The sequence below is a fragment of the Cajanus cajan genome, chromosome 9, assembly GCF_000230855.2.
Source record: "Cajanus cajan strain Asha chromosome 9, NIPB_CcT2T_4, whole genome shotgun sequence".
Lineage (NCBI taxonomy): Eukaryota > Viridiplantae > Streptophyta > Magnoliopsida > Fabales > Fabaceae > Cajanus > Cajanus cajan.
Genome location: NC_138525.1, coordinates 14160887 through 14172679, shown reverse-complemented (window position 1 = coordinate 14172679; position 11793 = coordinate 14160887). Strand labels below are relative to the sequence as shown.

The 11793-nt window shown below is 29.9% G+C and overlaps 1 protein-coding gene across 1 annotated transcript; it reads left to right on the top strand.

Moving 5' to 3' along the window:
- Positions 1-431: 431 nt before the first annotated feature.
- On the top strand, positions 432-8911 carry LOC109814208 (Mannose-P-dolichol utilization defect 1 protein). Its single transcript, XM_020378576.3, has 8 exons — positions 432-700; positions 824-977; positions 2478-2550; positions 2647-2713; positions 5615-5674; positions 6136-6196; positions 6287-6328; positions 8109-8911. Exons 1-8 carry the CDS (start codon positions 554-556, stop codon positions 8210-8212), a joined length of 708 nt encoding a protein of 235 aa, XP_020234165.1. The 5' UTR covers positions 432-553; the 3' UTR covers positions 8213-8911.
- Positions 8912-11793: the final 2882 nt, after the last annotated feature.

The following is an 11793-nucleotide window of genomic DNA, read 5'->3' as shown; positions in this document are numbered from 1 at the left end:
AATTTAGTTATATATAATAAATATTTAACTTATGAAATATAAATATTAAAATATTAATTCTTTTATTAAAAATAACTAAAACTGTATTTAATCGAATTCAAAAACATATTCAACCTTCAAGTAAATAAATCCATATTCATTTTAATAATTATTATTAATTTTTATTTTAATATTTATTTATTTTCTATAATTTTTTAAAACTATTTTCTTCATATTAATATTTTTTTATATTTATTTTATTAAAGAAACTACTCATAAATAATCGCAGATTCTTATTTTACTCTAAAATTATTTATGAATAATTATTAATTTTTTTCTTTTAATATGGTGTAAACACGTAGTGTTTTTTGTTTTTCTGTTTTTTTTTGTTTTTCTTTTTTAGTAAATATAGTTATTTTAATCTACTTCTATCAAAATCATTGTATATGAAAGAACAATCAACCAAACCGAGCGAAGAAAACTCAAACAAACAAAAACATCAGTTAGTCTATAAACCCTTTCACATAAGAAAACAAAATCGCTACTAAACGAAGCATTTTGTTGAGATCGAAGGATGGAATATCTAGGGATTGATCTGAGCTGCGCCGTGGGATCCCTCCGCAACGGCAACTTTCCCGACAAGGATTGCTTGCTCCCTCTCATTTCCAAACTTCTCGGTTACGCCATCGTCGCCGCTTCCACCACCGTCAAGCTCCCTCAGGCACCGTCTCATTTGATTTTCCCTTTTATTTCATAATTCCGTTTCCTGCTAGATTTTCCGTTAGCGTTAGGGTTTTCTTATGAATTCGGAACAGTCGTGTTCGCCTTCGCTTTAATTTTTCAGATTTTGAAGATTCTGAAGCATCAGAGTGTGAGAGGTCTTAGCATGATATCCTTCGAGCTTGAAGTTGTTGGATATACCATCGCCTTGGCTTACTGCCTCAGCAAAGGCCTTCCGTTTTCGGCTTACGGAGAGTTGTTGTTTCTTTTGATCCAAGGTGCGCTAACCGATTTTGCTTATTTTTTGTTCTCTGTTTTTCCTCCACCCGGAACTGATGTATAGGACGAAATTCCCTAGCACCAAATTATGATGTGTGTTGTTTTAAAGAATATCAGACTTATACTATGTATGGTGTTTAGGGTTTGACATAAAACAGGAAGTGTATGAATATAATTAAGAGTGATGATTATAGAAAAAAAAATAATTTTGGACACCCAGGAGGTGTCTACACCTTGATAGAGATAGGAAGAGACGAGAAGAGATGAGAGATAAGCGATTGATATGATTGATGACATGTGAGATAAGAAGAAAGAGATAAACAGAATTTATGGAAGTTAATGGGGGTGTTTTATTTACTTGGGTGTCCAAAATTCATCACTTATATCCAATTAGATTCATTTGTATCCTTTCATGTTATCAGATTTCGTGTCATTTTAGCGTTTTTTTCTTCTCCTTCTTGTTCTTCTTCTTCGATGGTCGTGCTTCCATACAATGATTATATTATGTCATGCTCTTTTGAATTGGGTTGAGATCAGGGCTGGATTTATTGGTGTAATATAGTTTATCTATTATTATTTCATTATCTTGGCAAGTTAAAGTAAAGTCATCGATGTCCATAGGCTACACCATTGAGTTTGCTTTTGTGAACCATATTTCTTTTGGACCCTACTACCTCTTGCCTCTGCCACTGCATAAGCTTGACTTTTGATACACAAAAATAGGCGCTTTCCCAATTTTCACTACTTGAGTCTAACTAAGAGGATTTGGACGTGGGATAATCAAAACTATCATGCTTGTTTTCAAAATATGTTACTTACCCTTATTTTGTGATTTAGGAGAGGTGTGAAAGAAAATATTTAGTAGCATGGTCATTGTTGTAACTCTAGATATTTTATTTTATTTTGCAGTTTCTGATTTGTGTGTAGTGTTTTAGGCCAGAGTTTAGTATGAGTTTAAGTTTATGAGCCTTGTTAGCCCACAAGATTCTTAATGGGCTTTTGGTCAAGGAATGCATTTTGGGGGTCGATTTTCTGGTAGTTGTCACTGGAAAGTTATATTTTAATAGTTGATAATTGGAATTCCTAAGAGATGTAGTCTGGAAGATCACATAATCTGAAATGTTTTAGCTTGCACTATAAAGCTAAACATGCCTTTGTCTGGATATCTTTTTCTTAAAAGTTAAATCAAAATTATTTTGAACAGTCTCCTGTCCTGGTTTATTACACAAGAGCTGGTCAATTGGCCATGTTTGAATCTTTCTTTGCAAACCTTCTTTATTGCCTGGTAGAGTCCTATCTAGACTTTTTTGTGCTACCTCATTTTGATAATGATTTTGACTAATTTTGTGTGATTTTCTGAAATTAGTACTTGCACAAGTATCATAGGCTTTAGATCATGCAAGTTGTACTGATCTATTTTTGTTAGGCATATAGCTATGTCATGCTTCCATTTTCTTGGAGTTAGCTAACTGCTTCTTCCTCTCTATTTTTTGATACAGCTTTAGTATTGGTTTCTGTAATCTACTACTATTCTCGACCTCTGAAGACAATAACATGGATCCGGGCATTGCTGTATCCTACTCACTAGCTGAAAACTGGGCTTTTATTCTGGTTTTAAGCAATATAATTGAATATACTCGATCATTTCCTTGACGCTTTGGTTTTCAGATATTGTGCTGTAGCACCCACTGTCTTAGCTGGTCAAATTGATCCTCTCCTCTTTGAAGCTCTGTATGTGAGTAACAACTTTATGTTGAAAATTCATTTACTTATGCTGCTGAAATTTTTCTCTAACTAATTCTGTCACGAACCAACTATGCCAAAAGTTTAAGTTGTTAGATGAAAATATGTTTTATATTTAATTTAAGGGAGTGTATTGGATTGAGATTTCAAAGAATTTAAAAGACTTTTTTTTTATTATAAAAAAGTCTTCTAGTATTCAATCAAGACTTTTTTTAATATAAAAAAGTCATGATGTATTCAACTAAGACAATTAAGAATACATCAAAATCTAACGGTATTCAATTAAAGACAATAAGAATTTTTTAGTAGTACATTAAAATATAGTATTATTTAATTAAGACCTTTTTTCATTTAAAAAAAGTCTGCCGGTACTCAAAAACATAAAAATTTTAATGGATTATTTTGAATGATAGATTTTGTGAGACTTTTTAGTAGAATTCACATATAATTCAATTATCCAACTATCTCAAAAACATTTGAGATTTTGCATGACTTTTGTTTTTCGTTTATTTCTCCTTGCCTTTTTTTTTTTTCTCTCTCTCACCTTTTTTGCTTCTCTCTTTTTCCTCTCTCTCTCTCATATTCTCTTTACTCTCTCTCTCTCTCATCTTCTCTTTACTCTCTCTCTCTCTCTCTATTCTCATGTCTTTTCTATCTCATATTTTCTTTCTCTTTTTGTTCATCTCTCATTTATTTCTTCTTCTTCTTCTTCTCTCTATATTTTCTCCTATCGTTTTTTATCTATCAATATTTTATTAGTTACATTTTTATCTATCAATATTGATGTATAATTTATCAATATTTGTATTTTAATTATTAATTATTTATATTATATATTGTGAAAATTTAACAAATGTTTATTTTCAATAAAATTTAATATTGAAATATCAATTTTTTAAACATGTATTAAAAATATACTTTGACAATCCTACTTGTTAATGAATAGCATAAATTTGAACATATTGTTCAAATTCAATAGTATGAATGATAAAATATAAAGGCATAGAGGATTATATGTAGAGAAATGTTACTTAAAAAGACATGAAAACAGAATCAATTGTTTATTAAAAGATTGAAAAATTTATTGATTTTATTTTCTTTATTCAAACCTTGTCATTTATGTTTTTTTTATTTATTAATTGTATTGTTTTTTAAAAATTCATATTGTCCTTTGAAATCTAATAAAATCCTTTCAAATCTTAAGATACAAATTCATCAAAATCTATATTACAAAATCTTGATTTTTATTTTCTTTATTCAAACCTTGTCATTTGTTTTTTTTTTTTTTTAATTAATTGTACTTTTTTTAAAAATCAATATTGTCCTTTGAAATCTGATAAAATCCTTTCAAATCTTAAGATACAAATCGATTAAAATTCATATTACAAAATCTTGATTAAAAAAGTCTTTTAAAAAAAATCTTAAAAGTCATTACATTCCTACAAAGTCTTTTTAAAAAATCTTAAAAGTCAATAAATTCCTATAGTCTTTTAAAATCTACAAGACTCTTTTTAGCTAAAAAAGTCTTATAAAATCCCAATCTAATACACTCCCCTTATATCAAGTATTGGCACTCACAAGATTCTGAGCTTGAAGCATGAAATGCACAATAAACGTTGTTTATTTGAAGAATGAGGGTAGCAAGGATTGAACTATAGACCACTTGGTGGTAGAGGCTTTGATACCATTTCATGAGTGGAATATTCGTAAAGCATAAGTTGTTAGGTGAAGATTTGCTAATGGTTTTATATTTATTTCTAAAAGAATCTGTTGCATACCAGTCAATCGCACCCTATAGTGCCGCTATAGCAGCATTGAAAAAGCATTGCTGCTATGGGCTGCTCTGTTGAATCCATTGAATCGCAGTTCACTGTTTCACCTAGAGTGGGTTGAATCATGGCTGTTATTGCACCATTTGTGGAAGATACTAGTTTCAATAAAAGGGGGAGGCCACCACTTTTATTTTATCTGATCCTATTTTTCCACTTTGAAGGCTAAATAATGCTGGTTTCTTCTCCCTTCAACGCAAACCATCTGACACAGCTCCCAGCTGTGTTTATGGCCAACTCATGGCATTTCAGTGTAGTTTCCAGCCAACCCATAACATCTGGATGACTTTCCGGCCAACCCACACTGGAACTCTGAAATGATGTTCTCTGGTCTCTATATTGTTCACATCCTTTAGGGTGTGTTCTATTCATGTCAAAGAGGGGTCTATGTTTTGTTTTACATTCTTTCTTTCATGTAGGTTTTTCTTTTATATTACTTGACTCTTGCTGTTATTAAGCATATATATAAATAGGAAGTTTGTCTAGTGAGAGGGTCTTTCTTTAGATGGAGAGGAATAAATGTTGACCTCTAGATCTTATCATGAATGATCAAGATTCAAACAATGAAGTGTGTGTTTGTTTTATTGTTAAAATTTTACAAACGTATGTTGAACGGAAAAGATAGAAATAGTTGCTTTGTATTTTGGTGCTTTGGAAAGTGTGTTTTTACGTTTTCGTTAAAAAAAGGATTTTCCAAACACGCTGGAAGTCATGTGAGATTTTTAAAAATCACACAACTTCTTAAGTGGTCACATAACATTAAATCTTTACCATTCATGCATGGTTGTCTGGTCTAGATTTACTTCTCACTCATAAAAATGGCTTTCTCACTGGATAAGTCCCCTGTATATATATATCAAAAAAAATATTAGGATAGTGTTCATCTCACTATCCCTTTTTTGGGGGTCGTCCACACCACGCTACACCACTATCCAAGATTGATAACTATGATATTTTGTATTCCATTCATGATGTTGAACATTTTAGCCTTTGTTTTATGATTACATTGGTTACAAGGTTCTCACTGCTTAATAGTTTCTTGATGTGGATATGATCTTTTGCAGGCATCCCAGCATGCAATCTTTCTCTTTGCGAGGATCCCACAAATATGGCAAAACTTTTCTGTAAGTGGATTAATAAAGGCCTGTTCTGTATATTGGAAAAGATACCTAGTTGTCATGACACTGATAAACTTATTTTTTTAGTACTTGCATGTACAATATTTGAATCTGCAGTCAGAATAGCTACTTATTTCCTCTTAGGTAATGAGTAAATGGGTTCTTTCATTGTATGCGAATGTCTTACTTAACACTAATTACATACAAGAAACTTGGTTTTTGAGCATGCCATAATTTCCTTCCTACATGCATTTTCAAGAAAAATAGGTGCTTTTGCTGCTTCTATGTGATGAAAGGCTAGGATGCTTTGAATTCTCTTGATGTGGTTATGCTAAAAGAAGAAAAGTTGTATTATTGCCTCTAGATTATTCATAGTTGTTTTTTATTTAAAATGTTTCATTTGATGAAGTTTGTTGCAAAGTTGTTTTCACCATTCTTATTCATCATTTGTAACTATGTTTGAGCAGAACAAAAGTACAGGGGAACTCAGCTTCTTAACTTGTTTTATGAATGTCGGAGGTTCGATGGGTAAGCCATTGTGACTTTAATAAAATAAGATTTAGGTTAATGTTTGTGTTGTTTGCATACTTATATATATATTTTTTTATGTCGTTGCAGTTAGAGTATTCACCACCATCCAAGAAAATGCACCCAAAACTGGTAGGCTTGCTTCGTAATTTGTTTTCATCATGTCTTCTGTTGTTGTCATCATTGTCAATGAATATTAACACAGTTTTTGGTGTTAATTGTAGTGCTTATTTGTTTTGAGACATAGGGCTTGTTTGGTTTAAGAAAACATTCTCTATTTTCATTTCTTGTTTTCACAAAATGTCACTTTGTTTTCACAGTTTTCTATATGAATCTTAAAATAAAAAATCATCATAAACGGTGACATTTTTATAATTATTTATTAGAAGTTGAAAATTGAAAACATTTTTTCAAACCAAATAGTCTCTTAACACTGAGGAGTTAGGACCATTAATTACTGATTTTAGAAACATTTATCTTCAATTTTGACAACAGAATAGTGGAAACAATTTGAAGATGTCTGTATCTCAATTTTGACAACAGAAAAGTGAAAACCATTTGAAGATATTTTTCAAAAAATTTCCTTTGAAACAACGTGATTTCAAAGTAGCAATCTTGTAATCAACCAAATTCATTTAGTAGCAATGTCAAAAATCCTCTTCAATAGCTTCACTGAAAATTTAACAAACCTCACCAGCTATTATGTTTTTCTGTCTGCATTTTTTGTGAAAAACACTTTGACAGATAGAAAGTGAGTAGCTATCTTTCTGTTTTGCCTGTTTTATTCTCAATCTCTAGCATTGCTCTCATAAACTTTCATTCCCTGTTATTGTCTTGATAATTCTTTACCTCACCCCTCCTCTTTCAGAAACCTCTCCTGTAAAACTAAATTGTTCAATCCACGTCTTACATCTTAAGCAAAGAAGCCACACACACACAGACATTGAAAATAATCTGGGGAATTCTCATGATCTGGCTTCTTTTTCCCTTTGTATTGGGTTCTTGTACTTCTAGGATGTTGATATTCTCTAACTTCTCCCGCAGTAGTATTTTATGATTTTGGATGAGTTTATAGTGTATTTTAAATTTCAAAGTTAAGCTAATGCCCAAAAGGTGTTTAATTGGCACAGGGGGTAGAACAAGTCTGATTTTCGTGCTTCAATTATTTTGCTTGTAGGGGGTGTGGTTTGTTGTTTTTAATTTTCATGGTTTGAAAAATGGTTCAAATTTCCAAAAGCTATTCTCCATGTATGTATTTTCCCCATTTATATGAAATTGTTCTTAATTTTGCTTATGAAATTAAGAGACAAACTAAACCACTGTTTGTAGCTAAAGACTACATTGTATTGAGTGCTATGATTTGTATCTTCCTTTTCTTAGAAATAAGAGCAAGATTTATGGTTTCTTGCACAAGAAATTGTGGGTCCCTGTGCAAGACAGGACACTGATTTTCTTAAGGATGAGCCATGAGTCTGTGGCACATGATAAAATATTATATATTATATGAAGTAACATATGGTACACAGATCCCTTGGATGATCTACTGAATAGACTTGCTTTTCTTAAGCCTTAAGGAGCAGAAGATTCCATGTTTCAATGCTTTTATGTACTTGTGTAAATGTTGACTTATGATGTAATGGCCTAATGCATGCTAAGAAAAACTGTTACTTTTCAAGAGTTTCCTTTTTAAATATGTTGATAATATTGAAAGCCACCTACCTATTGTTTCCATTATTGTCTATGAGATTTAACTTATAATTTTCTTTTAAATCATGTCTTCTGTCTCCTTGACTTGATACTTAGCCTTTTCAAAGTCATTTCACTTTTTTTGTGTCTCTAGAAGTGTTGCCCATTGTAAATTTATTTCTTTACTATTTCATATAATTGTGACCGTTCCTTTGTTCTTTTGAAGTTCTATTGGGCTATGTAATTGGTTTCGCAACAAATTTTACCATCTTAAGTCAGATAATAGCATACCAAAATCCTCGGGTTGAAAAGGAGAAGAAAACGAAGTAGTGGGACCAATCGGGTGTGTATATCTCTTCAGCCTGGCCAACTCTCAGCAGGTGTCACTGCATCCAATCCACACGCAGAATTTTGTCACTCTTCAATCGACTCATAGAACATTACCTTATCTCAAGTTTCAACTGCTGATACGTGGACCATCTGAAGGTAGTCAGCAGTGCAAAATTAACAGGTGATTATTATCATTTTTATTTTGGAACCTGATACTATTAAGCTTATTAGTTTATCGCTATTTATCAAGCTTAAATTTAGAGGATGCATCAATGTTCTTTGTAAGAATTTCTTATCATGATTGTAAGGTTTAGTTCTTTTTTTTTTTTTTAATCATAAAATGAGTAAAAGAAAACACTCGATGGTTTCTCACACCGGCCTTAATACGCGACATAAATTTACCTTGGAGATTTCATATTGTTTCGCTTACTATTCACTTTGGTTGAAGTCCTTAGTCGCCTTCCAAACTGCCTTGGGCTAAAGAATATGCATTCACTGGCTTATGCCATGAGCGCTGTAGCACGCAAATTTTAATTTTTCTGTGCAGGATTTTCTCTATTCCCGGCCAATCTATCAGAAGGGCGATGCCATGTATTTTTTTTCTTTCCTCATTTAAACTTTTTCCCTGTGGGATGCAACAATTCTGTAATTGAAATATGTTTTATAATAATATATCACAGCAAAATGCTTTTGGTTTTAGGTCATAGTAACCTGATGAATATCTATCTCATCGGCTGGTGATCTGATTAAAGTGGCGTATATAAGTGGGGTTAGGATTAACTCTTGATAAATTGATTTTGTTTGGTTGTATTATATCGAAATCTATATTTCTCGGATGGTATTAGAGTCTTATTTATTGTTTTTGGGTTCATCGAGTCATATATTATTCACTTGTTTCACTTGATATTGGACTATTCACAGATAACTAGATATAGGTGGAGAATATAACTTTTAGTACTGATGTTTGTATTTATAAGACTTAATTTTGAACAATTGTTTATTTAGTTATGTAAGATTTAATTCATAGTGTCTTATATATTAATTATTTTTAGACTAAAATATCTTTAAATAAAATGTGTTTTTTTAATTTGTTGAAATACATTAATTATAAATTTTTTAAAGAATATATATTTTAATTGGTTTGGAGAAAAATGAATATTAGTTATGAGATGGCGGATTGAAACCTAAAATATGATTTTTATTTATATGCTTACATGTTTGGTTTCAAAATTTCGATTTTGAATCAGAATTTGTACTAAAATTAATTGCATTCAATATTAATTTTACAAATGCTCACTTAAACACCCCACTAAATCACATAACGTTTGTTACAAGTCAATATTCCGGGTATATCTATTTTAATATATATATATATATATATATATATATATATATATATATATATATATATATATATATATATATATATAGTAAACTATTATAGTCTTTATAATTGATAGGTCATTATAATATTTTATTATTAAAAAATTTAAAATTAATATTTCTATTAAATTATGTTAATCCCTTAGCCTCAATTAACTTAAGAGGAGGTGAATTAAGTTTACTAAATTTCCTCTTATAATAAAATTTTTTTCAATTACTTCTTTATCAATTTATTTTATTAGACAAATTTGTATGTAAAGAATGAATGATGATGTAAATTACACAATTATAATTAATAACAAGAAATTAAAAGTGTAGGGAAAGAAGAATTGCAAACTTGATTTTATACTGGTTTGGTCAATCCTGTCTACATCCAGTCCTCAAGTTTCCCACTTGAGATTTTCACTACTCTTGTAAACCTTACAAGAAAATGAATCCTCCAACACCTCGGAACTCCCTTTCCTTGTGTTGAGATTCAAACATCAAAAAGGAGAAAAATCCTTTCTCCTTTACAGGTCAACAGGATATTACAGAATGACTCTCTTTAAAGAGTAGATATTACACTTTCTAAGAACTTGATGAACTCTTTAGATAATTGTTTGCAAATGATTTTGGCCAAGTAGTTTTTGTAAATGATTTTCACAATAGAGTTCGTCACTTTTCTCTGAAAAATTATATGTATTTATAAACAATTGTTTCTTGAGTTATGTCTTTTCATGAAGAGTTGTAACTCTCTAAAATTTTTCAGAAAATAGGCTCTAGTAATCGATTACAAGACTTGGTAATTGATTACAACGGTTTAAGTTCAAAATGTTTGAAACGTTATATAATTCAAATTCGAATTTTGAAAATTTCTCTTCTGGTAATCGATTACAATCACTGGTAATCGATTACCAGAGAGCATTTTAACATTTTGAAAGGTTTTCTTTCTCTGGTAATCGATTACAGCAAGTAGTAATCGATTACCAGAAACATGTCACTTGTTTTGGCTTATGAAAACTTAAGATATAAAGAGCTTCTATTTTCCAGTTAAAAATATTTTTGTTTAATCTTTTGAATACTTTTTTTACTTTCTTTTCAAACAACTTATTCTTATATTCAAAAGTATTAAGTTTAGGTTTTCTTGAAATTCTTATTTTAATGGCCAAGTCAAATTTGCAAATTCTAAAAGTTCATTTTACATACTAAACTAAGCAGTCAAGACTTATCTAGTTATTACTTGAGATCTTACTTCTTGATCAGCTTGCTTTAACTTGACCTTTATTTTCTTCAATGCTTTGGCATTATCAAAACTTTGTGCATATTTTCTTCTACAAATTAAGATTTGAATTCAAAACCTTGAAGTTTAACAATAAGTCACAACATTGTTAAATTATTATAAAAAAATTGTTGAGAATTAGAATGAAAAACTTTTATTATTATTATAAAAAAATTGCTAAAATATCATGCCTTGAAATACATTTATCAAAGTGTTTTATTTATTATTCATGTTGAGATATTGATTCTTTATCAACCAATTTTTCATCTGTTTTTCATATTATTTTGGTTAAATTATATTTTTGTTCCTTTATTTATTTTTAAGATTCAATATGGTCCTCTAATTTATTAAAAAGTTTAATGTTATCTTTCCATCAAAATTGACATTAATGACGTTAATAAAATTCAATAAAAAAATAACATTGAACATCATTTGAAAATTAGATAACCAAATAGAATCTTTTAATGTTTAATTTGATCCCACTATTTTTAAAATGTTCAATTTGATTCTCTAATTTTGAAAAAAAAAAATTTCAATGTTGTCCTTTCACTTAATTTCATTAACATTGTAAGTACCAATTTGGGAAAAATGACAACATTGAACATTTTTAAAAAATTAAAGGACCGAATTGAACCTTTTAAAAATAATAGGACTAAATTGGATCCTAAAAATAAATAGAAGAACTAAAAATATAATTTAGTGTATGTTATGAATAATAATTAGTGGATGTCAATATTCACTATTAATTATTACCATTTATATTTCTATTATGTATTATTCATTTTTGTGTAATTATTCAGTTATTACATGTACTTATAAATAGGCTAATCCTCTTTCAAAGATAATATACCAGTCAAATTCTTTTTTCTGTCTCATATTGTCTTATTTGTTCTCTCTCTACTTTCTCTTTCTTTTTATAACACGTTATCAATATGATAGT

Bases quoted from the DNA above. Each gene is read 5' to 3' on its own strand.
- LOC109814208 (XM_020378576.3), top strand. From the start codon at position 554: ATGGAATATCTAGGGATTGATCTGAGCTGCGCCGTGGGATCCCTCCGC. The intron at 2,551-2,646 runs GTATCCTACTCA...TTTGGTTTTCAG, and splicing joins ACATGGATCCGGGCATTGCT to ATATTGTGCTGTAGCACCCA. The intron at 6,329-8,108 runs GTAGGCTTGCTT...GTTCTTTTGAAG, and splicing joins AGAAAATGCACCCAAAACTG to TTCTATTGGGCTATGTAATT.